Source organism: Malurus melanocephalus, unplaced genomic scaffold, assembly GCF_030028575.1.
Source record: "Malurus melanocephalus ecotype Western Australia unplaced genomic scaffold, MMel_1.1 scaffold_69, whole genome shotgun sequence".
NCBI lineage: Eukaryota > Metazoa > Chordata > Aves > Passeriformes > Maluridae > Malurus > Malurus melanocephalus.
In genome coordinates this window covers 1602787-1630021 of record NW_026623301.1, presented here as the reverse complement: position 1 = coordinate 1630021, position 27235 = coordinate 1602787, and the positions used below count along the sequence as shown (strand labels likewise).

The following is a 27235-nucleotide window of genomic DNA, read 5'->3' as shown; positions in this document are numbered from 1 at the left end:
CAGAGAAAAAAAAAAATCAATTATTTGGGGAAAGGAGTCCCAATACGAAGGCCTAGGTTTTTCTGAAGTGATGAAAGATTTTCAGTACTCCTATTTTATGGCATTATAACATACTTTATATGCTTACATTCACAAGGCATAGCTTCCAGAAGACAAGCACATTTCATTGTGTTCTGCAGAATGTGGAAACTCTACCTGCCACTGGACACTCAAAAGAACTTGGTTCCCTGGCACCTATTTTCACTTCCAGCCCATGAAGTAATTAGAGGAAACCACTGACTCTTCCCTGATGCCTCACTTTTCTGTCTGACTGTTTGGGAATGGAAAGCAAYGACAGCAGAACATGCAGTTTAAGGATGTTTTAGCTAAGTTTTAAAAAAAGTGGCACTTCCAAAGTAAATTCTCAAAAAAATTGTCTTGGTTTAAAGGTTTAGGCTTAATCCACGTAATTCCTTCATTATTTCAGAATGCAACTTCCCTGAAAAATATAAAAGCATATATGAGCACTGAGTTTACCGGGGACTTTCCAAGGCTCCGTCATAATTTCATGTATTTGTTGAAGAAATACTGGCTTTCCCAAGATCACTGCTGACAACTCCCCCTTCCCCTTGTCTTTTTTATCTTTTAAAACACCCTTTAAAGTTTTCTTTTGTCTATAATTGAGAAATTCTACACTATGAGGTACCTCCTTTCATTTTTTTGGGCTGTGCAAGAAGGCTTCCCACGAGAAGGAAATCCTTAGCTTGGTTWCTAGATAACCCTGGTCTCTTTAGGGTCACAGGTGTGAGAGCTGCCCTTTTCAGCAGAATGGAGAGTTCAGCAGCAAGCATTTTCTGCCAGCTATGAAGTTGAGTCAACCTTCCAATCTCCTCCACTAAAGGACTTTACCCCAATAGTTTCCTCCTTTGCCCTTCCTTGTTTGAATCTTCCTATCTATCTTTCTGTATTTTTTTAGCCTATGGAAAAGCTCATTGCATAGGTGTAGTGCTCTTTAACTTTATGAAAACTATAAAGATGCCTTTTGGACCTCTTTCCACCACACCCTTCCAGTATCTTCTGAACACATCTTTCTTGCTAGTCATCAGTGCTCTTCCTCTTTCCTTCTGTCTTGCTCTAGTCTCTGCTTCACAAGAAAAAAAAGATTTCTCAGAGGGTGGATGGTTTTGTAGTTAAGCACAACCAAGAACATTCCAAGCTACAGTTTTTGGGTTTATTACATATTTCAGTCCCATAAACAACCATGAGAAAGTTGTTCAGTCCCTCTGAGATTAAAGTTCTCTGTCCTCTGGAGGACTTTTGTTACTCAGAAGTGAGAGTGTCTCTTAGCTGAGAAGATTTGCCCTCTCCTTGACTCAGCTTTCCACATAAAAGTCTCTGTGTTAATGTCAGTTGGAGAAACTGTTCCTTGATCACCTGCCCTGGCCAGGACAGAGAATGTAATAAAACTGGTACATTTGCAGTTTTGAAGATGAAACACACTGAAAGAAAACAGCCTTGCTGCTTGTAACTCCTCATCCTATCTAGTCCTCAWCCATTTAGTGAAATTGAGCACTTATTTACATCAGCGTTTGTAAACTCTTACTCCTCCTTTTGACTCTAGTTCACTAGTTGCAGTGAAGCTCAGAGTAATTGTGTAAGGCAAAAAAAGTCCCAGTCATTACAAAAAAAGAGCAAATTAAAAATAAACAAACAGCCTTCACATTCTCCTTGCCCTTCTCCTTGCCCCAACATCTCTGAACCCCACTCCTTAGTTCTCCTCAGTTTTCTTTATACTTTTAGTGCATTGTATTTGCACTTAGACAAGTCGAAAAACTTCCTTTAGGCAGTAACTCTAGCCCAAGAAATTCATGCTCCCTCAACCTAAACATAAAATTCACACTTCAATTAAACTACTGTGAATTTCATACAGCTGAATATTATTGACACTTGCACTGTGCTAAATGTCTTCTTGCTGCTTAGTGTTGGACTTCAAAGTGAAGTACAGTTTTGCCCTCAACAGACAAAACTTAAAACTTTTAAGACTGTGAAGTACTTTCAACATTGTGGTAAAATACAATCCTCTTTTTCAAACAAATATAAAGYGCAAGTACCACAGTAGCTCTTCTAAAAATCTCTTCATTTGGTTTACCAAAAAAATGTTACTGCAGTGTCACACTCYTGTATTTACAATGAGAAGTGCCTTTAAAATGGAGCTGAATTTTTTATGCATATTCTATTTTGGTTCAAAATTGATCTACTGCTACTGGTAACTAATTTACACTGTAATGTTAAGAACATAAACCTATATTTTTTAATAGAAGTTGTTTCTATGTAACCTAATTATCCAGGTTACTATCTGAGTCATCTTGTTACTAGGCTGAAAAAAAACCCCAGAAAAACAAAGCCATACTTTGTCTAACACTGCTGAATCACAAGAAATTAATTATTTTCTGTASAAGGCAGCGGTTTAAGTATTATAGTACCACACTGCTACAAACAGTACTTTCAAAATAAGCATATTTAGATCTCAGACTCATGTTAAGTAGCTTTCGTGAAACTTTTCTAACCATTTTAAAATTAAGTATGGGAAATTTAATGTATCAGAATAAGCTCAGTTGCCCTTGAATTCTAGGCTGTCAGATTCYATAATCCCAACTGAAAGGCACCAGGACGGGGAGTGAGGAGTTTCTCTATCCCTCTGCCAGTCTTCTCTTCTCAAACGCAAATCCTTGCCAGTTGAGCCCTCTCTGTTCCACAAACTCTCTCTGCAAGAGATGGCTGCAGCCTCAAAATGGAGACAGAACCACCACTGAACAAGTCTCACATTTTTCTGAAACTCCCTCTGAGGAGCTTTTCCATTCTCCCAAGGCTGGAAAAGACAAACATGGCTGTCCTGTTGCAGGTGGGTGCCATCCTACCTCTTCTAACCAAGCTCCTTCCTGCATGTAAGAGGATCTAAGAAATCCCTCACTTGATGTGGCCTGTCCTCTAAGACATGAAGACTWGGGGTGATAATGGGTCAGTACAGTCTAAAGATAGATCAGCCTGCTCTAACAGCTTAATAGCTCGTTACAGGCAGCTGCAGCYCTTAATGAGGCAAAGAACAACAAGGGCTTCTTCTTCCAGGTTCTGCTCCCAACTGCTGGGAGCGCCATTTCCCAGCTTGGCCAAAAAATTTAAAACAACAAAACTAACAACCAACCAAGCAACAAACRATCAGAAAGAAGGAGAAAAGATCATCATTTTACTGCTCATAACTAAATTAATCCCAGAGCTAATGACAGTATGTGCATATCCCAGATGCAAAGCCCATGTCTGTCAGGTGATGCTGGCTAGAAACAGTGTAAATCAAGTCTGCCTACTCACTCACTGAACTGGTATCAAGGCAGGCTCTCCAGCAAACTGCTGCAAATGGATGCCACCTCCACCACATTTGATCATCAGTTTTAAGGGAAAACAGGAAAGCTGTTGGACTGGCAGCCCTTTTCCTTTCCCTTGCTGAACTCCAGTACCAGATTACCAGCCTGGCAGACAGTAACAGGTTTTTCACCCATTCTCAACCTACGTGTTCTATCAAGCACTGCCAAGGAAGAGCCCTGACACTATACTGCAGCCTCGGGATACACGGTTTGGAAGAAAGCAGAAGCTCGACCTTCTTAATTAGTTAATTCCCCAGAAGAAGTTCATTCCACGAACATMTGCTCTTCCAGGGAATGTCAAGCTTTGCTAGAAGAAGCAAAACCAGTAACAAATCCACGGTATTCGTAGGACTGACRTTTTTAAATAAAACTTGCATGGAAGTTACTTTAGGGGCCTTTTTCTTTAAGCAATCTTGTCACAACCYATTAGTTTGGGACCCCAGAGGAGAACCACCTACATCACAGCTACATCAGTACCCTTGATACACGTGTCATTTTCAGATCTGCAAAATCTGAAGGTTTCTATTTTGCAGGGGAAAAGTAGTAAAGGAGAGGCTACTGCAGGCATATCTAAAAAAAAAGAAAAATGCTCATACTGCTCGATCATTGCAGACAGTAGCTTCAAACTTCTTTCCATATTAAAAAAATTGGACCTGATAGAAAATTACCAACATTTTTTCAGTGTTTCCCCTGTGAGCAAAACGAGTCAGGAATAGAAATGCATGAGCCACTACCCCAAGTGCTCCAACGGCACTCTGAGGCGCATCAGACTGTGCTGAGCAGCGAAGCATCCCTGAAGCGCTATAACTTCAGTTAGAACTTGTAATTCAGAAATCTCCCAGTGACCCCATTATCAGTGTAGCATAGAGAAAACAGGGCTGGTCTTGGTATATGAAGGCAATGACTATTCAGGGAGCTTTAATCAGAAGGAATTTAACTGAACAAACAGCCGTGGCTCCCAGAGAAAGGCTGAGTACTTTTAAAAATTGAAAGTAGCTGAGCGTATGCTCTAGAACAATAAGATAGAATTATTACACTAAAACCCTTTAATTAATGCATGCGACAGAAGCTGTGATTTTTAAACCCTAATCTCCCTGTCATTTCAGTTTTTAAGAAATAGTAAGAAGCACCCATCTGCTCAAGCTGCCACGCGAGGCCTAAAGTTCTGTTCTCACACCAGTTTTGTGCCGGATGTCTCAATAAATTTACTGCTTATTTACATCAGCCAAAATGGAGAAGAAAGCTGCTGATCTCCTAAGTTTGTCCTCCTGCTAGAACAGACAAAATATATTTTGCTGCTACACACAGCATTCTTCCCCCTAAAAGCAGAGGCTTGTTTCCCCCTCCCCCMAAAAAAGAAAACCCATAGGGCATTTCTAAAACCCTGACAGATGTTTAATTACAGAGGCACTAGCAGGCATTATTTTGAGAAGCTCAAATACAGAACGACTGTATCTGACGACCAAATGGCTAAAGTGTCTGCTGTACCCCTAGCAAAGCATAAACTCTGCTAATCCACGTTTTGCTAATTCAAACACCTAATAATTCATATGCAAGCAAAACCTGCCGGCAGCGCAACACATCTGAATAACCATTTAATAGGAGGAATCTGTGGTGTGATCTCATGTTACCAGGGGTGTATTAGGAAATACAGCAAACAGCAGTCAGCACTATGTTGTGAAATATCAAACCCAACTCTTACCCTCAACATCTAAGAACAAAGTACCTTTTGTAATGCAGGTTTCTCCCTGGTTCTGCATTTATTAATTCATTAACTTCATTCATTTAAATAGGTCCTTTAGTCACTGATGTAAATGAACAGGGAACTACAGTACGCCTGTGAGCTGCGTGGTAGGAAGAGAATAGAGATGGCACTGCCTTCTCCACTGTTATTTCCAGCTGTTTCTTAGAAATTTCTCMCTGGCTCCCTGGAAGTTCTCACACCAGGTTCCAATTAAAAAACTCTGTTTTAWTCAGACGGAAAATCCTAGTTAGACCTATTGAAAAATAAACAAAACCCACAAACCCAGTCATCCAGACCTCTGACTAAAATTTCTTCGCTACGCCCCTGAATGGAGCGGAACCTGCACCTTCTTTGCTGAGTCAAATTCAGCAGTGAATAATCTTCATCCTTTATCCACCCTCAGAGCTGAGTGAGGCGTATGCGCCTCGCTGTGCTGCAGAATTGTGTACTGAGCACGCAGCAACATGAAATATTGTCTTAACAGATTTAAGCATGCCTCAAAGCACATTGTTCTGACAGCGCCTGGGTCTCCGTCATCACTCTCGTAACTATCAATGATTCTGGTTAATTTTACAATCACAAGAGGTACAAGCCTCCATCTGGTTAGTCTACATATTGCTGCAGAGTTGGAATCACACTGATCAACAAAATATGTTGGCTAGTAATGCTCTGTTAAGGTGGACTGAGGAGTGGAAAACAGTCTTACTTTCAGCTACACTAAAGACCCACGGCAAATACAAGGGAGCAGAGTGTGAGGATTGGTGTTCCCTGGGGAAAGGTGCCTGACACTCTAGGGCTGCTGGGAGAGGCCAGGCAGACAGATCAGGATTCAGGTGTKCCAGCAGGTCTGCTTGGTAACCTAACACACCAGGTACAGTCTCCTGAATGCAGGCAATGCATAAAGCATCAGCCTGCCACAGCTCTTTCCATGGAATGAAGCTGAAGGGAAGAGATTTCCTCGTTTAATGCCTGTGACTAAAGCGACCTTGTGAGCGCAGGTGGCAGGGTTTCCTAACACTTTTTGTCCTCTGCTTGTGCAAACCCCAAGWGTAACAGCATCCTCACCCACAAGGGAATYGTGGSGTAGCTGCTACTGCACTGCARATCACCGCCATCCCTGTCATCCCTSACGGAGAAGGTGGCTCACAGGTCTTAGGGGGTGTCAATGCACGGATCCTCACACCAAGAGTAACAAGGTTACATCCGTGCCAGCAGCCAAAACCGAACACCCACGGGACTGTCAGCATGGATGGACATAGTGCAGCAAGGCTGCTTTTTGTGTTGTCACAGCCCTTCCTCCAATTCCTTCCTGTACACAAAACYCAGCTGGAAGTGCCACTGGGTTGGCATTGTGGCACTTCCATGAGGGGTCCCTTCTACCTGACAGGGGTCAGGGGATAACACTGCTCTGAGCCTAACACTCCTAACRCAGACAACTCTGCTGGCACAACCTGCAACAGAGTGCATCTAGATCTCTTGTGAAACAGGTATTTCTTGCTTATCTTCCAGTTCTGGGCTACTTTTTGGATGTTGTCACAAACTAGGACTCCTCTTCATCCTCTTCAGTCTTCCAGCACAGGGGCCAGTGTTGATTTCTCCCAGGTCTGACACAATTTTATTCTTATCTTCTAAACAGGCCCCTTCTATGAACTCCTGGTAAGCAGCATGTCTAAATGCAGAACTAAGTTTACAGATCTTTACCTACAGCTCTTCTCAAACAAATCTGYAAAAACACAAATTACTGTGCTTACATGTAATGTACTCCATAAACAAAATAAACTAAAAATTCAACAGTCTTTTCTCATTTTGGACTTGAGAAAAACAGGTCTCCAGTAGCACCCTGAGAAAACTGATTTAAATGCTCTTAAAACTTCAGCTTATTCTGTAAYGCTACATTTGCAACTGAGGCTCTTCATAGCACAGTGTGTGTAATGTAGGATTATACAATGGAACTCCCTTCTACAGCAGTTAGGAAGCAAAACACCTCAACCCTTGTATTGTTCCTACCTTCTTTTTGCATTAATCCACCAGGCAAACAGAAGCAGTCCATAAGCAAAGGGCAAGTAACACTTTTGTCTCTGCTTTTGTTGAGCATTCCCCTTCCCATAGCTCTTACTCACTTCAACTCACCCTCAGTCCCAACACAGAATCCCCCAACCACATCTTACTTCATTTATCTAATACTATTCTAAATATGTACAAGACACCTGTTGTGATCCCACTGAAATCCCTGATGATACAACCACTAACCTCAAAAGAAGAACTAGTCTAAAGAACATAAATAGATAAAAACCAGTAAATTCGGAATCTCTTCTAGCTCTGGACAGCTGGAGTTTTTAAAAACCCAGTGGCTCCATATCTTAAGCAATGAAAAACAGCTTACAGAACTCGGCAACAGGAATTAATAAAAATGACCAAGGGTCATCTGTAGTCTATCAATCACTGTATCGTTTACAGTTCATATTACAATAGAAAGGTATGAATGTTGTCAGTGTTGTACACTGGCTACTCAGATCTATCATGAATAATTGATAGAGGTCATCCATTTGAGTCCTAGCTTATTAGTCATAACTCTAAAGCTGCTGTTCACCAACAGCAGAGCGCTGCAGATGAAGGATAGCGGGGCACTACAGGGAACTATTTTCAATGATGCAAGCAGTTAGAAGGAAATGCAGATGATCTGAAAACAAAAGCTGAATATTTCTGAGACCTAAGACACTACTCTCAGTGAACCAGCAAAACGGCATTTCATGTATACCTACTTTGTACAATTTATTGTCAAGAATAATATATATAAGGCAAATGTGAACTTGAGGTTTCAATMCTAAATTTCTTAAAAGCTTGAGAGCTTTCAGAGTGTTTGAGCTCAAGACTGGGAAGTGCATTTGCCCCACACTCCCTTAGATATTTTGTACTGAGCATCAACTAAGTCTCATCCTGATAAAGTGACTTTGAACTAAAACCAAAGAATAAAAAACCTTTGTGTTACAGTCCAAATTTTTGATGTTACTTTTAAAATGAGTAAATAATAAACCAGGAAAAGCTGTATTTATTAATACACTAGGCATTTGAGGAACTGAGACTTGCAACATGACCTACACCACATTAACTGTACACTGACATTACCCAAGTAACTTACTCCACAATGGTATTAATTCCAATGGCAGCATACCTCTGAAATCTGGCGCAAGGTTAATATACCAAGTAAGAAACTACCACCTACAAACAGATCTACTAACTAGTGTCTTGTTTATTTACTCACAATTCACCATGACTGAAGCATCACCATCCTGACTCTCAATCCATACTGCAGGGTGCAGAACAGATCATAATTTCATTTTAGATTTAAGGTCAAGCTCACTGAGCTGCCTTTGTATGGTTTATAAGGGCAAAATAATCCTTTACCACAGTGACGCCTGAGACATGGAATAGGACTGCCTAYGAACAGCAGCCCCTCTTTTTAATCTTTACAACAGCAGTTCAGCAGTGGCATTTGAAACAGCCATGATACAGTTACATCCCGACAAGCAACACCTATAACGCCCTCCTTATCTTTGCACATCCCAGGAATCAACAAAAAAGGGAACAATTTTTTCCAATACATACAAGAGACAGGTAGCCAAAAAACAGTTTTGTCTGCAAATTCAGGGATATCAGAGCCTACTTTTAATTCCCTTTGCTGAAATACAAGGCTCTGTCTAGACASCAGCCTTAAGGCACTCTCTTTGCATATAAGGCAGGTCAGGGTATACTGGAAGCATAAGGATTGTCAAAAAACCTGTTTGGGCTTTGGCAAAGCAGTAGTACATATTCTGTAGACAGCACAGTTCTTAGGCTTCTGTCTGGCAGAAACAAAAAAAAAATGCTACAGTATTTTTGACAAACTCAAACCTTCCTTGCCAAAAGCCATCCTATCTCCAACTCAGCCTTGTTAGGAAACCAGCCTGAAGAATGCTTTGTGCAAATCTGCACCTTTTCTTATCCACAGATAAATTTTGTTTATTTTGACTGAGTTTTGGAGCCGGCATTCTTTGGACTTTCARGTTCCAAGATCAGTAGTACTGGTTTTGTACTTGACTTCTCAAAACCTGCCACTCATCTTTTCCGCCAACTCAGTGGAGCCACATTTTGACCAGAAATTAATTAACATCTTGCCTGAACACACCAGTAGAGCCTCTTCTCCCAAGCTCCCTGTAAACAGCAAAACCTAGTCCCACTCCCATCTTCATTTCAAAATATTTTTCTCACACCAAGCCCTWGTACAACAGCTTGTGTGTAGTGGTCAGGCTTCAGACACCTTGCACATGTACCGTCAGTGGTTGCTTTTGATGGGGCTGACTCTCAGCCATTCCACTCTCAAAGCTTATGGATACAGACTTCCAGGCAAGTGGTTTGAAACAACGGTTTGAAGACAGGGCAGTTGAAGAAACTGAATAGTTTCCATTAAGAAATTTACAGCTGAATTGGCTGAGCCGCTGGTATGGGAGCAGGGAGAGGTGAAAACAAGACAAAGAGGCAAACAGATTTGATAGCAAACAAGTGATTTATCACTCGCTTAACTCTGTTGGTTTCACATAATTCCTCAGCTAGTTAAAAGGCCCATGCGATACTTGAAAATGTACAAAAATGAACAGCASCATTTAGTAAATCGGTTATGAAGATTAGCTTTGCCTTACAAGAGCTGAGCAAAATACAAGATACTAAGTTCAAACAAACTTCATAATGTAGGAAAATAACTAATTGCACTTTAAAGAAAGCCTAGCAAAATTTCTACATCATCAGAAGGGAGTAATTTATTAATTATGTGATGATAATGTATTTCTGTTCTTTTTAGCTAGGCCTGGAGCTGAAATATGAGCCTTATATGGAAAGAAGCTTTGATGACAGTCATTTATTTGGGAAAGCTATTCCAGCCTTTTTGTTTCACACAAATGATTTGAATGCTTAAAGTATTGAAACAGTTTCGTATCTAGGTATTAATAAAGAGATGTTGTCTTTTCCATCTTTCACATTTTTWTTAGTGAAAATGCAGCTGCTAGCTYATAAGCAATTCAAAAATWATATATATACAAGCAGGCAGCCATTTTCACAGTCTGGCAAGTAACAGATTTCCATAAATAACAAAGAATACAGGGTCATGATATCAGCTGTTCAGAAATTTTAAAAAGTCAGTTTGCTTCTATTTTTGCASTAACTATTTGCTCGATTGTTTTTATTTATGGCTTGAAACTGAATCTAGAAATGTTTTCCCTGAACTTCAAACACTATGSCTCTGACTGACCAGCTTTCTCTCTGCTGTTTTCTCACTTGACTTCCAYGTATCTGTGTCCAGTCTGAGGGCAGTGGGTGGCACTGGCTCACAAGCTGGGCCTGCAAAGGTCTGTGAATATCTGAATATGCTCCTCATGCATTCCTGTATCCAGACTGCACAGACATTGGGTTATTTGTTCACACAGGTGGTCAGCTGCCCTGTTACMTGGCTCCTCAGATGCAGCATTAATTGCGCTGTACATCAGCTTTAGGCAATCAGACACAGCTGTATGTTTGAAAATGGTAACACGCAGTGACAAATCCTTCTGGAAGATTTTGGTCATTAACACTTTCACAGTTYTCAGATACACCATTATCTACTCCTTAATTCTCTATTTTGATTCCTGTTTAAAGTTTTATTTCACTTTTCCTTGTGGACTTTGCCAAGCTTTCCACTTGAAAATGATTCTGTGACATTATCACTCTGCCTTTAACAGAAAAAATCACATATATAATTCTGTGCAAATGGAAGCAGTGCCCTTAACAGATCCAAGGAAAAAGAAAAAAACCAGTATTTTTGACCAAYAGAGTTGATGGACAAGATGGGGGGTTGCTATTTTTTTTTCTTTTAACTGACATATGAAATAATGAATTTCACATACTTCTTCCTCCCTAGAAAAGCTGACCATTTYTCTAGAAAGAGACAGGAAGCTCCACTTCTGGGAAAAAAACCCTAAAAACAACAAACATCAAAATTGTCTTAGATCTGCTCAATTCATTTTCTTTCACAAACAAAGGTTACAATCCATGTTAGTTTAGAACTTGATTTTGATGATCGCATTACCTCATGATTGAGGTAACTAAAAAAATCTATGCTACAGTTATTCACCAAAATTATGAGACTGAAAATAAAAGTAAGTTGGGTCTCAGACATCTTCAAAGGCAGCTTGTTTCATTTTGTTGTATTGGTGCAGAGGGCAAATAAAGAGGGTAGAGATTACACTGGTGATTGTGAAAGCATGAAAATTCAATAGGCACAAAGGCATACTGAAATAAATACAGCAAAAATAAATACAGCAGAATAAAATTAAACRGGTTCATCCAGTCTGACTGCATATCTGGCATCTCAGAACCAGAGTACAGTATTTCTTTAAGACAATGATCAAGCTGTTTCTTTGGTTTCAGGAGTYCAGAGAGAAGAGATGACTTTAAGAGAAGAGCACTGATAACATGATAACCTCAAAAATTAGAGAAGTGTATATAGCTTTAATTCTGATTCATGAGTGAAGATTTYTTTTCTTCCTTTTTTCCCTAACTGCCACTAACTGTATTTCTGGTGTTCTGCTTCAAGGGAGCACCAAGCTACTAGGGGATTTCCTAAGTGGGATTACCCGTGTTTCTTCAGTTCCTGCTGGCTGCTTACAGTTGCACCTGTGACAACTTAACCGAGTTGGCTGTCAACGACCTGCAACCAAACATGAGGATTTAAGCTCTCTCAGAAGCAAAACACATGGATGAARCATAACCTCAGGGTGGGATTTCTTCGTTTGGCTGAAATCAGTGAGGACTTTTAAGTCCTAAGAAAGAAYAGAAAATCTAAGCTCGCCTAAAAACTTCCACCTTTTTGTCAAGATTCTTGTTTTTTCCATTCAGCTTTTGCTGAGATACCGTCACAGTGCAGAATACAATTAACTCTTGAATAAGAGGAATGGGAAAACGGTTTCCCTTCCCTTCTCAGGAAAAGCTTTTGGGGTGGGAGGGTGGGTGTCAAAACAGAACAGCACCACAGCTTAAAGTAAAGAGAGGCACAATTAAGCTTTCATACAACATCTGTATCACATTTACACATTCGCTCACTTCCAGGGAAGCGACAGACATCAAAACTAATGGAGAACATCCCAACTCTCCAAGTGCAGGAAGAATGCTGCAGCTTTCCCAGCTGTGCTCTTGGGACTGTAAAACAAGAGAGCAGCAAAGGAGCCTGGTTTTTATTGMTTTTAACTATTGATTTTGGCCAGGTAGCATCACAAAGGTCTTAAACAGAGTTATCCTACCGCACCATGAGAATTACGCACACCAGGACTACTGGAAAACAATAGCTGCAGAAAAAGCCTCATCATCCTCTGGATGTTATGCACAGTAATTGGTTCCAGGGTCAACACTGTGATGCTACAACAAAGGGCTGTAGCTTAAGGGTAAAGAATAAACAGCAGGAGTTAATGGAAGTTCTGTTAATATATAAATGCCCCCAAAATGAAAGAAAGGCAGAAAATAAAATATTCTCTATAAACAAAACCGATTATGATTCCAACATGTAACCTTAGCTCTCAACAAGCTGTTAATTTCACTAAAGAAAAGAAACAGAGCAAGTACTTTAAAGTCACTGTAACAAGAAAGCAACACATTAAGATTTTGAAGCTAGTTTGACAAACACTGTGCTTGCCATGGGTGCCAATTTATTTGTGTGAAAAATACAGGCAAAGAAAAGTGTCTGAAATTACAGTATTATTCACATAGCATCATTATTAGGGTATAGGCAACTTTGTTCAAAACACCATGTGTGATTGCTTCACTGAATCTAAACATCTGGGGCAAGTTATCCATCTGGCTTTARTGCCTTTGAAATGACATGCTACATTTAAGCTAAAAGGTCCAGTCACACCAGTTTTAAATAATCATGTTTTCATAGTCCAGCACTTTATCATTTTGAATCTTTCTATTCAATACCACTTTTGATAAAAATATACTTAATCCTTTTCCATACACACCAGGAAAGCGAAACAGATACAGAGTTGCAAATGTTTTCTTTCTAAGTATTTCTCCAAACATCACATTCATCTCCTGACTCAAGCACTCAGATGAAAAGGTACAAAGAAACATCATCCTCCTTGTGATTTGCCAGGTAAAACCAAGACGTGCAATGTACCAAAATGGAATCCCTCATTGGTATGTTTCCTTATCYCTTCTCTTTCCTTTTTCCATTTCCACTGTTCTCAGGACCTGAAAGAAACTTTTAGCTGTTTTTCTTTCACCTGCTCTGCTGCTGTGCACAGCTTCAGGCACTGGGACTGCTCATGCAGGGTTGTGGCAGGGGCACTGTGACCCCCTTCCCCAGCTCCCTAACGTGAACGTAGCTCAGATGACACTGAGCTACAGCACCTTCTTCCTTGGTGCTCCATTTTCTCTCCCTGGTCACTCATTTGCTCCCTTTAAACAGCAGTCAGTTCCCAGGTGCCAGCTGTGCCCACATAGGAGGAGTTCCTGCAGTGTGCTAACCTCCCTGGCACATGCTGCTCCGGGCCTTGGCTATCCTCATGGACCTTCTCCCATTAGTAAGCCAAGRCTATAACACTGTTTATACAAACACAGCATGCTTTACCTCCAGCTTAGTTCCTTGTGCCACTGATTCAGCTTTTTTCCAAGGCTCCCCACTCCTACACAGAGAGTCTTGTCTGCAGCTGACCAGAGCCTGGAATCCAGACCCTTCTTCAAGACAAACTCTTCTGTCACTTCCTTCGGCTCACAAACACATGATGATTGCARTAAGATGGATCAAAGGGAAATATCCCCAGCCAAGTCTCATCCATGACCCAGCTCTCAGCAGCATCAGCCTTGAGTGCCCAGTTTGCCCACAGCAACACTGAGATACCTCCTGAAAAGGCACTTGGACTCACTCCCAACTCACACCCTCAACAGAAGAAATAGAGACCATTTGTCTTACAGCATATATGCTGTGAGACACTCTTGATACCATGCATCATATCAAACATGTACATGCCAGAAAGCAAACTCACAGATAGGGCAGTTATTGAAGAAAACCACATTTCTRGGTTGTGCTTTTGCTTTTGGTTTCCACTCCCCACTGCAACAGGGATCTCTGGAGAGCTGTCAGCAGTAGAGATCTACTTGGAACCATCAGTGAGCTTCCAGAAGGAAGTTGTTTACATCATCTGGATGCCCCTCTAATAGCAACAGATCAGCCCTTTACCTCTTAGATCTATTTATCTATACTTATATAAACTCACACAYTTTCTGAATTTTTGTCTTTCCTTTCTCAAATCTTTTTCTGCTTGATGGACTTTTTAATTACATTATGTTTTTGGCCCTTTCCAACCTTCCTTTCCTTCGTAGGTATCGTGTTTCTTTCCTTTTGGCTTCTGAAGGCCACAAAGAAAGTCGCAAAACTGGAATTTGAGTAAATATTTTATGAAGAGTACTTTCCATGATGCCTTGGTTGAATGAAGTCAGTATTTCAACTTACTGAATATATTCTATGATTTTTTTAACAAAATCTTGCTCTAATGTAATTGACCAAGAAAGGTCAGGATAGCAGAAAATCTTACTAGACACASAAAAACTTCATTATGAATTAATAGCAGTTCATTTTCATAATGAGCCTTAGTATTAGACACTTGCATGCTGATAACACCAAAGATAAAAAACSCTAATAACTTAACTTGCAAAATGAAATTATTATGTTTGAATTATAACTAATGTGTCATGTCTGTGTGTATTAAACTAATAAAAGAATGACACTCTCTACTTCCACACGAAAAACATCACTGAGGCATCCTTGTCAAATATATTTAGCATTACAGTAGCAAGCAAGTGATCCTCACTTATAGGCAACCATTTTGTTGTCCCAGAACAATCCAAGTAAAGATTAATTTTTTCCTGTTACAATTTCACTTGTCATTCTGTGTTTGGCTATTTTTAAGGCTTCTCCAGGCTTGAACAATACTTAAAGTTAAGACATTTCTGGGAAATTGCTGTGCATGTGGATACAGACATATGCAAGGATAAGAAACTTCTGCAAAGTATTATAAGGGGTTTACGATTAATATGTTCCATGTGCAGTGTAAGCTGTACTTCCTGAATTCTCTTTTAAGGGAAGAGACAGATCTGTTTGCTTCATTATCTAGTAAAAAAAAAGGCTTTCCTACCTACTGAATACAGGCTAAATCACAGAAAACTGAACATACCTTTGGTTCAATAGTGTTACACACCTACCAAAACATGCAAAAGGCAACAAGGAAATGCAGCATCTGCTCCACTACCTTGCAGTACAGCAGGCATAGGAAGAGATGAAGTCTTTTGTATCCCATTAGAGAGGTGAGAGAAAGATGAAAAAAATAAAAGCCCTTTAGACCTGAGGTTCACATTTCCCAAAGAACTCATATATTTCCCTTGTGGTTATGCTTTTTCACCTCTGCCAAATATTTGGGTTTTGCTGACAACAGCTTGCCTCAAATGCTATTTAAGCAGTAAGACATCACAAGACATATGCTATCCTAAGATAACACACACCTCTGAAGTGCTGTTAGGTGTAGCTGATGCCTTCAACTGCCTGATAAATTTGTTATCTCAAAGAAACACAAGGTTTGGGAGTGCCTTATATTACAAAGTAACCCCAAATTTAGTCTTTAAATAAATAAATAAGCAAAATCTGTGATTTTGCATCCTTTAAAAAAAAAAGAAAAGAGATCTGATTTCAGAGTAAATAGTAACTTCTGCCTCAGACAAAACTTAAGTTTTTAGCTTTACAGCTATGATATAACAAAAACAATCATTTTAATGGCAATTTATTTTTCTRTTATTTGAAGTAACAGAGATAATGAAATAATAACTGAGGTTTGAGATTTCCAGCCTGGAAAATAAAAGTTCTGAAAGCAGAAGGACAAATCTTCCCCCACAGGTCCTGTAAAGGATGACYATCTCATGCTCTAAATCCATGTTAAGTAAGCACCCATATCAAAGTTACTATCATCATCAATTGAGAGAGAACTTTTTTCTTTCACATGGACACTTTCTCAATAGAGATTCTGCACTTTAAAAGGATGAAGGGTTGGATTTCTGCCCTCAGCACTGCTAAAGCGTAACTGAATCCATCAACAGAGTATCCACAAAAGACAATTCTGAGAGTTGCTCCTCCCCTAGTCTTATCCCCTGTAAAGTTTGCATGCTATGGTGCATTTCRGGATATGCAATTTACACTGGCRTTGATTACAGAGAAGAAAGATTTCTCTATTCTTCTCTAATCTCAGACCATTAGGTGCCAAGTGGTTCAAAAAGCAGTTAACAATGATTCCRATCTGACTGCTGGTATGCTTAAAATCAAGCCAGCAGTTATAACTATAGCTGTAACAGGGCCAAAGCATTCTGCAATTTTCCAGTCCAAACCCATGCTGTCTATAAACAAGAAAAACAAATTCACCATGAAAGTAAGTTCCCTACACATCTACAAATCCATTCRGGGCATTGAAAATAATGTCTAGCTGTCAGTCACAAAATATGGGATAGTTGCAATCAAACTCCAAGTACAAGGATCCGAAAGTCTCATTCAAGGCCTAAGACACGGAAAATTACAATGAAAAAATCAAAACTTCTCCTCYACCGTTTCAATAAAATTCACTATATGCTTTTCATCTCCCTAAAAATTACAGGCTTGCTGAAGATAAATCTTGTGGGCAATGGAAAGAAAACTGAGAATAAGAAAAGTTATCAATGCTCCCATCGTAAAGGGTTCCCTTAACTGCAGCTAAGTTGCTCTTGGCTTTTACTGGTACGATTGGCACCACAGTCAGGCCCATTCACAGGGAAGCAATGTAGTGCCTGAATGAGACTACTGGGTTAAAAAGTAATAAAGTGAAGTCAAGTGAGACCTAATAAAATTTGTATTTGTAAAACACACCTGCAGAAAACCAACTGTCTACCAATGCTAAGCCTAACCACACATTGCTTTTATACCCTGTGCAGTCTTGGGACTCCCCCACGTTTCAGCTCCTGCAGAACTCAGCCCACCCCATCCCTGAGAGCTCCTACTGGCAAACCTAGTGCATTAAAAAAGAAAATCTGACTCTAGGTGTAAGACTGATCGAGGGCAAACTGTGAACCATAATGTTAAGAACAGCAAAAAGATTTAACATTAAAAAGAYGTTTGTACAAGCCCCTTATTAGTAGTCATTTACAGATCAGTAGAATCCCACYAAAMAGTCATGGAACTACCAAAATATTTGGGAATCAGATAAAACCACTACCATTGCAATTTTCATTGCCCAAATCTTGTTTTACTAGCTGGGGGGAAGGGAGTTCTCACTCACTGATCAGAAACTGCTTGAAAATAAAAGCGCTACACAATGTGATCTTATGACTATAAATGTCACAAAGCAGTATTTCACATGCTATAGTTTGATGTAATAGAAACATCCAGTACAAAGAATTACCAGACACTAAACTGACTTTTACAAGGCAGTAAGGCCAGGGTAGGTGTCAAGAAGAGAAGAGTTTATTAAAACTGAGGCTYTATGCAGCTGGATTTTCAAGTGCACATCCCTATAGGCAGACATTTATAATATTTACTGAAGATGAGCTAAAAGCCTAGCATGAACACTGGAATCCCTGTGCAACTGACTTAAACATAAAGGGGCATTTCTTAATGCACAAACTGAAACCAAGACAGCCAATAGCTTTCCACACTCTTGGAGATGGTTTTTTTGTTTTTTTTTTTAATGTTAGTGTATGGTAAGTGTGGAATGGAGACTAACAACTCAGGAAGGACTAAACACAGACATAAGCAATCATCTGAAGTAGCTCTTGGGACAACATTTACAAAAACTGTGGAAGCAGTAGTATGAAAAAATAATCTTGGGCATCTTATATAAGCTTCAGAGCAAAGCTTATCCTACTATCACYTACCTTTAAGAAACCACACTCACCTCCCTTGCTTCCTAGCAGATAAAATAAAGGCTGGATAAACATMTCTCTCTCTCTTAGCATCTTGTACAATTTTTCTTCCAAGCTGAGCTATGTTTTGGTTGCTCGTATCACAGAACTACAGCTACAATAAACTGCCTGAACAATATTTCTGTCTAGCTGTGTCTCTTGTTATTGCATATGGGAACCTGCACAAAAGGAACACTAACCATTAAAGCTAAATACAATAGAAGTATCTTTGGCATGCACGAAGTTTTGTACTTAAACAACAGCCCCCACTGAAATGTTTATGAGGAATAAAAGCAGAGGTACAGCTGGTCCAAGAACTTCAAAATGCTGCATAAAAATTGTCTCTGAGCAACAAGAAAGGCAATCTCTGTCACAAGAAGTCATTAATCTACTGAAGTATCCCAAGCTCAGCCAGCAATCCTTCGGTCTGACTTGAGCTGACTGTGTGTTATCTGTTCCTCATCACCATTTCAAGAGGAACTTGAATTATTATTTAACGCTCTTGCTGGCCACCCACATTACATGAGACTGAGTAAAACAGACCTTGGTAATGCAGAGCAAAGTGCAGTAATCAGAAAAACAGTGGAATTTACCTAGGATTCCTACAGGGCAATCATTGCATGTTCCTTAGTTGGTACGATGCCAGGTTAATGGATAGCATTAAAAGGTACTTTATGCCAAAGGACTGCTGCCCTGCTACAGTCAAAACACTTTTTGCAGGAGTTTCTTGAAGCACCACTCCCATCAACAGCCTAAAATACAGAAGGGGCAAGCAACTTCTTGCGTGTGACACAGCTGCCAAAGGAGGTTTKAAACACTTTTCAGATGTCCCATGGYTTTTCTCTCTTTGTCTCCTCTCAATACACACAGGACTGATTCTGGCTGGCAGAATTTTTCTTGCTATCCATTTTCTTTGGACAACCAGCACAATTTCTATTTTGTTCTGTTTCCTCAGTAGTTCTTCCCATTCGTATCAATCCCCAGTTAAAGAGAAATAAAAGCAAAAACCACTGCTGATGGCAGCGCCACAGGAATATATATACTTACACAGGAKATATCACCTGAAATCCTGAAGAGAGTACAAGAGTCCACAGGGGAGGAGAAAGGTAACAAAGGGCTGTTGTGGAGATACACACAGGCCTGTATTGGTCAAATTGGTCAACAGTGCTTTGCAGAGAAACCTCACATCACGAGAAAGTACCACTGCATGTGACTTTGCTAACATGCACCAGGATGGCACTGTGCGCATTACAGCAAGGCAGATATGAAASAGAAAATTTTAAATAGTATTATTGTACGTGTACAAACTAGTTAACTGATCTAGTCCAAATGTGCTTTAAGGAACAGTTGAACTCTCTTAAGTCCCAACCAACATCTAATGGATCTTACTGCAGGCACAGRGTCCTTGTCTCTGCCCAACTTCCCCTATAATTTGAATCCTCAATCTGCTGTATTTCAAAGTCCCAGAGYTTCACTGATCTCACTGGAGTTAAGAATCAAAACAATCCGTTTGGTTTGTAAAGCTGAGAGGCTTTTATATTCCAACAACCACCCCTAGCAATGCCCAAATTAACTGGTGAACGTGTAATCACAGCATAACACTCTTATCTTCACAGCTCTGAGACACTGTTCCTTCTTGAAACTACCTTAATCCTTGGAAGCCTCGGGCAATAGYTACCAATTGTCCAACACTGAAATATTCTCCAGTTTGTTATATGCTCCTTCAGCAAACTAAATATGCTAAATAACTTAAACATACTTAAGACTGTACATACAGAACAAGATATCATTCAGCACAGAATGCCCYAAGAGCACTGCCTTTAGCAGCTTGATACTGTGGGATTTACAGTAAGTAAAGAGAGTCTGGCATGAGAAGCATCTGAAGWGCAATTATTCAAGATATGTAGTAAAAATGTTTGATTTTTAAATCGTGGAGAGACCTCCCCTTGCACACAGAGAAACAGTTTTTCCTATAAGAACAATGAAGTCCTGGTACTGGACACTGGCAGCTGTTCCATACACTCATGCTTGCAACAGAAAACATCTATTAAGACTATCTTTCTCTGTTCTCTGGAATTGTTGTACATTTTTACTTTTCTGATTTTATTTGCTCAGCTGCGTTATTCCTACTGTTGCTTTATTCCCCAAAATTACAGCCTTGCTTCTTTACTAAAATATTTAAGCAACTCTAGAAAACTTTTGAATTCTTTTACATCAAAAGACTTCTGAAATCACACACTTTTCATTAAAGTTCCAGCACTTGGATTTGTTATAATTAATATCTGAGCAAAACAAAGTCCAAATTTATGCTTCATAAACCTCACCTACTGTTCTTCCATAGAACTTCTAATGTTCTTATGTTTCTATTCCATCACTTCAGTTTAYATATAGAATTTTCTTATAACAGGTCTGGGATAAATGGTATGCATTACATCCCCAAGTCTGTACGACCTGTAAGCAATTCATAGGCAGCTGTCTCTTGTCAGCTTACTGAAAAAGATACATCCTCTCCYCTCCCTGATGTCCTTCCCTGACATGCTGCTAGAAGCAGCATTCCCCTCCTTTATTCCTAGATAATGTTCCTTTTCTTTTATTTTCTTTATTTTCCCCTCCTAGAATACTTTTCACTTTTCTCCCACTCCAGTCTGACAYTTACACGCAAGAAGTACCACTTTTATGGCATTCTCTCACTGACTGGGCTGTCTCAGGTCTGTGTTTTTACTACGTTCGCCAAGAACCAAGAGGTATTTAAATTATTTTCACTTCTTTTCTTCATCTTCTCACCTGCCAACAGCAGTCACAGCCTCAAAAATTATTCTTCCTTCTTCATTTCATGACTGACATGGAGTCTAAAGTAACAAATGCAAACACCTTCACTGCTAAACACCATGGCAATGAAGGGGCTCATGCATTACAAATACAAACTACCAAATTAGTTAGATATATCTAAAACTACACTTTAGGTGACAAGCTAAAGATTTTAAAAATAGGGCTTTCCATTTACTTTTATCAACACACATATAATCCTCCTCTACTCTYTCAGTTGTATGTCCAGGGTTCTTTTCAGGGAAAAATGAAAATCACAAAAACCCAACTAAAACCTCAAGCTGGGGAAGAACTGAGCAACAACCCATAGAYGGTTCACACAGCTTTGGAGGTAACTTGATGAAGATTCAGGTACAGTTCTGCTAGTGGCTTGAATGATAAGTAAAAACAAGGAATCACCTGGGGCAGGAATACCTCAACAATATTYGAAGCCTGCTTGTAACAAAGCCAATGCACTCTGGGCCACCTCTTCCCACATGGCTGTCACACAAAGCAGAAATACTTCATGCATGATCTCTGTATGACAGGTATCACACAATACACTACATGTAACTCTCGAAAACTCACTTTTACCACCCTCCTTCAAGCCAGACCAAGTATGGCTTGAAGCTTTGTAGTCAGCTAACTAACCCCCAGCAGCTGATAAACTGGGTTTGCAACACTACCCCCCAGTGCCTGAGAACTCATGATGTTCCTCCACAAAGGCAGCATGGCCAAATTACAGCTGTGTAAGGACAAAGGAGCACCTACCCTGGAAGCTCTCAACCCCAATTCTTGCTCTTCTCTCAGGGAACCCTGTCAGTACTTCCCAACACCTGCCAGCCCCAAGTGATCACAGAGGTGCACTGCCAGCTCCCTGATGCAAGACACTGTGCCAACAGCACTCCTCAAATTATTAAGAATTAAGTGCACRAAGAAATACTTTCAGCTGAGTCAAGGCCACAACATTCAATTCTTGGCAGTCTCAAGGTCCCTTTCTGACACAGGATTACATAGTAATGCGTCAAAGGGGGAAAGAAAGAGTAAAGAGAGATAGGAAAGTTAAAAAAAAAACAAAAAAAAAACCCAAAACAAACAAAAAAAAAAACAACAGATACTGTGTAACCTTATGAGTAGCATGAGATTTTCCTGATTATGGCCTGAGTAAAAATAACACTGKAGAAATAATTTTAGGAACAGGAACCAAGAACTGTGCTTGCCTGCCTCCATTGGGGAGGAAGCCAGTCCATGGGGCTGGAGATCTATTCTTGATGGGAAAATTTCACCTGGAAGAGTAACTAAAAAAAGCTTCAGCAAAGGACAGCAAACTACAGCTGTTCTAGGACAAAATGTGCTTCAAGGCCATACCAGAATACCTGTTTTTTGCAGGCACATACATGAGGGCAGAATCTGGCCTATATTCGATACGCTTTAAGTTACTGTTCATAGGAAAAGAAAAAACGCCTCTTGAGTTACAGGAGCAATCTGCAGAAGAGTAAAATCAATTCTACAGCTTGCTAAACAGAAGTACCCCAGTTCCTTACAACACAATATAAGGGCAGTGCTAATAAACCTGCACGCCAAAARGAGACAATTGAGAAACTTTAGACCTGAACACTGACCTATGAAAACTTTGTTTAAAAAATAATGGAATAAGCAAAAAAAAACCCTAAACTTTCTTTCAAATTAAAAAAAAACCGTCACTCGTAAAAAATGTTCCCTTCATTGAGACAGTGCTCTGCATTAAATAAGTTCTATTAACAGGAAACATTTCTCTTACATTAAAACATTTCATATTCGCCAATTAAATATTTGATTAGCTCTTCAGCTGTGATGTTAGCAAATACAAAACACAGTAGCCACCCTCCCGGCCCATTATTGCAAACACCTCCCTTYTCTAAAATGTGCCTTTATTCAGGCCCATCAGTTTGCTGCTTCTTTATAGTTAAAGAAAACAAGGACTACTTTGGTACCCAAACAAGCACGTTTCCAGTTGCTGGCATCAGTTAAGCCAGTAACTCCRATTCCTGTGAGAGGAAACTGTTGTGTGACTCTTAACTCTCCCCTTTCACTCCTGCAAGAAGGGCTCAAAGCTTGAGTTGAGGCAAGAAACAGAACAGGTAAAGATATGAGACAACTCCTCTTGTTAGAAATAAAAGGCTTAATATGGAGAGCACATAAGAACAGTTTTCCTATTTGAACATCATGAGAGAAAGTGTTGGGGTATTTTCAGCCCAGAGAGGTGGTTTTCCATCACAGAAGTTTCGTAACTGTACACTACTCTGGTAAAACACAGTAGCCCCATTTAACTCCAGACAAAGCTGCAATTTTAGCGCCACACCTTGTGTCACCTGTACCCAAGGCAGCTGATGGACTTTCACACAAAGTAGGCAGGCTCCCATAAAGAAATTTAAGTGTTAAAAAAAAACAACAGCAGAAGGGAAAGCCACATTCTGAGTCTTTTAAATGGGCAAGTAATCATACTGCAAATATTTTAGAATTTGTAAGAATCTAGCTTGTCACCAGACTTCTTGGATGGGATTWTTTTTTTCTGGAAAGGCAAAAAAGCTTAAAAAAGGAGTGGTGTTCTTGGATTAATTTTAGTATCTCCCACATTGCTTTAAAAATTTATGAAAAACATAACAATACATAATTCTGGAAAATGTTTCTTTGTTGTTGTGGGGTCTGAAGCCAGGAGAAGAGGCAACATTATATAATATCCTGAAAGAGCGAGGTAATTGAATAAACCCAGCCTCTTCCACAATGGTGCAGATTACTTCAWCCACGATCGTCTTGAAAATTAGTTTAACTCTATAGATAACTACGTTCTTTACAACAAAAGGAATGAAAATGAGAGAAAAGYGTTTTTGTTCACCAAACAGAAAACAAACAAAAACCAGCAGAAGGGCTAGTAAGGAAAGAATGGTTAATCTCACATTTGTAAAAGGGTATTATAAACAAAGCATGGTGAACAACAAAAATAAAGGATTAAAAAAAAAAAGATACATAAGTGCTTAATGGTGTTCTTTTAAATATTTACTTTGCTGCTATTTGGAGAATAATTTGTTCCATTTAGTAGCATTGGGCTCAAAGGACCGCTTTAATCCAGAGAGATTAATTATAGCCTTTGGAGTTATAAACACAATTTGGGAAGTGAAGCAGAGAAGAGGAAAGAGAGACTCCTCTCACGCTGGCGATTAACAAGTTTATGTGCTTTGGGGCTATGCCATGCAGGCTACACCTGTATACTGCAGGCAGAACACTGCACAGGACACCCATGAATCGTGGAAAAATAGCCCCCAAGACATCCAGGGAAGATACTGCCCTACCCTACACTGTTGCTATAGGCAACTAAAACACTTCTCAGGTGTCCTTCACTGAAACGCAAGTTCACTGGCACATTACAAAAACATCATCTCGCTTTCATTACCTGCACAGAAACGAGCTGCCACACTGAGACAAGCAGCAGGCATGTGACCTTTAAACCTGTCACAGGCTTTCACGTATTTCTCCCTCTGGTCATGGCTGTGTACCAGACCAGGAGACATTGGAACCACCAACAATTACCAGGGCAAGTCTGGGAGTAACCTTACCTAGCAAGGGGTTGGCTGCTCCCTCCTCCGAGCTTTCCTCGGCCCCCTCCTCTCCCAAGCCAGAGGTGGCCGAGTCCTCCGGGGCGGATGCGGAGCCCGGGGTGCTGGGCCCGCTGACAGATCCTGAGTCCCCTTCCTCGCTGCTGGAGCCGTAGCGGTCCGGCTGGGCGGCTGTCCCRCCCTCGCTGCAGCTCCTGCGCTCCTTGCGGTGCACCCGCGAGTGCAGCACCATTTGGTGGTAGGTGCGGAAGATCTTTCCGCACTCAAAGCACTCGGTGGACTTGTTCTGGGGGGCACGCCGGCTCTGCCGTGAGGCAGGGCGATAGTCCAGATCCCCCGGGGCGAGCGGGCAGCCCTCCCCTGCTGGGACACTGCCAGCTTTCTCCAGGCGCCCGCCGGTGCAGCTCTTCTTTTTGGGGTGGCTGGGTGAGTCCTGGTCTCGCTTGCGCTTCTCCTGGTTGACGAGGATATACTCCCTCTTATCCTTGTCATAAGTCACATCTGCATCTGCCAGGGCCTCATCCCATCCCACATACTTCACATACTCGGAGGGCTCTACTACTTTTCCTTTGGTGGCCAGCTGCCAAGCTTGGTAGCTACTGACYGGATCCAGCTCAGCTACTCTTTTCCCAGGCTGTCCTCTCGTAACTCTATCCAGCCCTACAGATGGCCGTAGATTGAGACATTGTAAGAAAAACTGCTTGGTTACYGAGGAGCTCAGGCTCCCATCCGTCAAGCCCTCGACTTTACCCACAGCGCTGCCCGGCTGCAGCCGGTAGTGAACAGCGTTATGCACTTTCAGGCTTTCCATATTTGTAAACAGATTTCCACACTTGGTGCAAACTTCATACAGAGATAGGCCTGTCACAATTGTCTCCTCTTGTATCACGTCATTGATAGTGGCTATGAGCTCCAAATCATTTTTTGGTTTGTTTTTGCTCCCGGACCTGGGGCCGTGTGACTTCATGTGGTTTTTGAGAAACCAGGGCTCTTTAAATCTCCTGCCACAAATATGGCACCCGTGATCAAATGAGCCCCTGTGCTTTTTCATGTGAGCTTTCAGGAACCAGGTTTGACTAAAGGTCTGACCACACACTTCGCACGGGAACTCGCCCACATTCAGCTCGCTCTTGCAGTTCTCAGTGTAGGGCTCTCCATTGGGCACCTGAGCTGTTATATGGTCTTTCTCTATGTGGTTCAAAAGCGTCTCCTCCCTCAGGGTCATGTAACTGCACAACCTGCACTTGAACGGTTTGTGCACCTGGTGCACGTGCTGCTCCAGGTCCTTCTTCCTTTCAAATTTGCTTTTGCAGAAGGTGCACGGGTAAGAGGTCAGCTTGCCATCCTCCTCTGTTGGTGCCATCTCTGCRGTCTCCTTCTTGCTGCTCCTCAACAAGATCTTGCTGCTATCGACCTGAACGGTACCGTTCAAGATCTTGTTGCARGCAGACGTACTTTTAGTGGGGCTGGTGCAGCCGCCAAGGCCCTCTGAAACACCCATCTCCCCCAGCTGCGCCTCTCCCATCTCTGCCTCGTGCCCCTGACTTAAAGTGCCTGTCCTGTGACTGCGGATGTGAATCTTCAGGTTGCCCTTTTGGGAAGCTCTGTGATCGCAGTAAGGGCATTTGTAGGGCTTCTCACCCGTGTGCTTCCTCATGTGCTGCGACAGGGAGCTCTGAAAAGGGAAACTTTTACCGCAGATGCAGCAGCTGTGGCACATGGTCTTGTCAGCATCCACGTCGTTCTTGCTTAGTTTGCCAGGGCTGGAGGATCTCCGTAACTCCATTTCTGCCTCTCTGCTACGATCCATCTGTATTACTGCAGCAACGGGTAAGCGGGGCAGGAGGACAAAAGCATGTCCGGCAGCAGAGGAGGGCTGGACYGCGTTTTCAATCATACGGTTCTGCAGAGAGGTGTTTTACTGCTCCATTCTCAGGGTAGCGTTTCTCCTTTCAGCTGCTCCACAGAGTCCAAAGCACCGATTTATTTCTGTGCGCCCTGTAAGCGGATGGCATAGAACACCTGAAACAAGAACAAAATCACACAAATGTACAGATTCTTAAAATTTATTCAAACCTATTCATGTCTGGAATTCAACAGCTCCCATCACTCACTCCACACTCAGAAGCACACCATATGACAATCTATTGCACCAAAAGGCAGTAGTTTCTCTTTTTGTTGATATTCTAGACTTCAATGACAAGCACAATTACTAAATAAGATCCATAAAAGCACAAATACTCATTTTCATATACTGACATCAGTGTCTTGAACGAAGTGAAAACTTTAAAAATATATTTTGTTTTAAAACCAGGCAGAAGTAGCTAAAAATACACCTTAAATGAGGAAAACATTTCTTGTGGGGGTTATTACACTTTAAATCTGTGGCTTTACCATCATGTGYAATTTCATGTAAAATACTTGCTTGCCAAAGATAAAAGGCTTTCCTAGAGACTTTAGCAAGTATCATACTCCTGCTGGCAACTGCATTACTTTGTGTCTCAGRCAGCTCTGCTGTGCTTGAAGTGGCAGGCAGAGAACAGGCGCAAAGGCTGAGGACGCTCAGTACTTTGATTRCAGAGCAAACAAGAATGCAGAGCCTGACAAAGCACTCGTGAAAACTACAAGTTATTTCCTGCTGGACAATGAACTAAAAGACCCCTCCAAGCATAAATTTTAGTCTCAAWCTAACAAAGCAAAGTGATAATGTGTGTATCAAGTTA

General features: G+C 40.9%; 1 protein-coding gene across 3 annotated transcripts in view; it reads right to left on the bottom strand.

Moving 5' to 3' along the window:
- ZNF516 (zinc finger protein 516) overlaps positions 1–27235 on the bottom strand; it is a 98027-nt gene that overhangs the window by 29022 nt on the left and 41770 nt on the right. For all 3 annotated transcript variants that reach the window (XM_057366634.1, XM_057366635.1, XM_057366636.1), the window contains exon 2: positions 24513–26534. In XM_057366634.1, coding sequence (XP_057222617.1) covers positions 24513–26409 — 1897 coding nt within the window. In that variant the 5' untranslated portion in view covers positions 26410–26534. The remainder of the gene's footprint in view (positions 1–24512; positions 26535–27235) is intronic.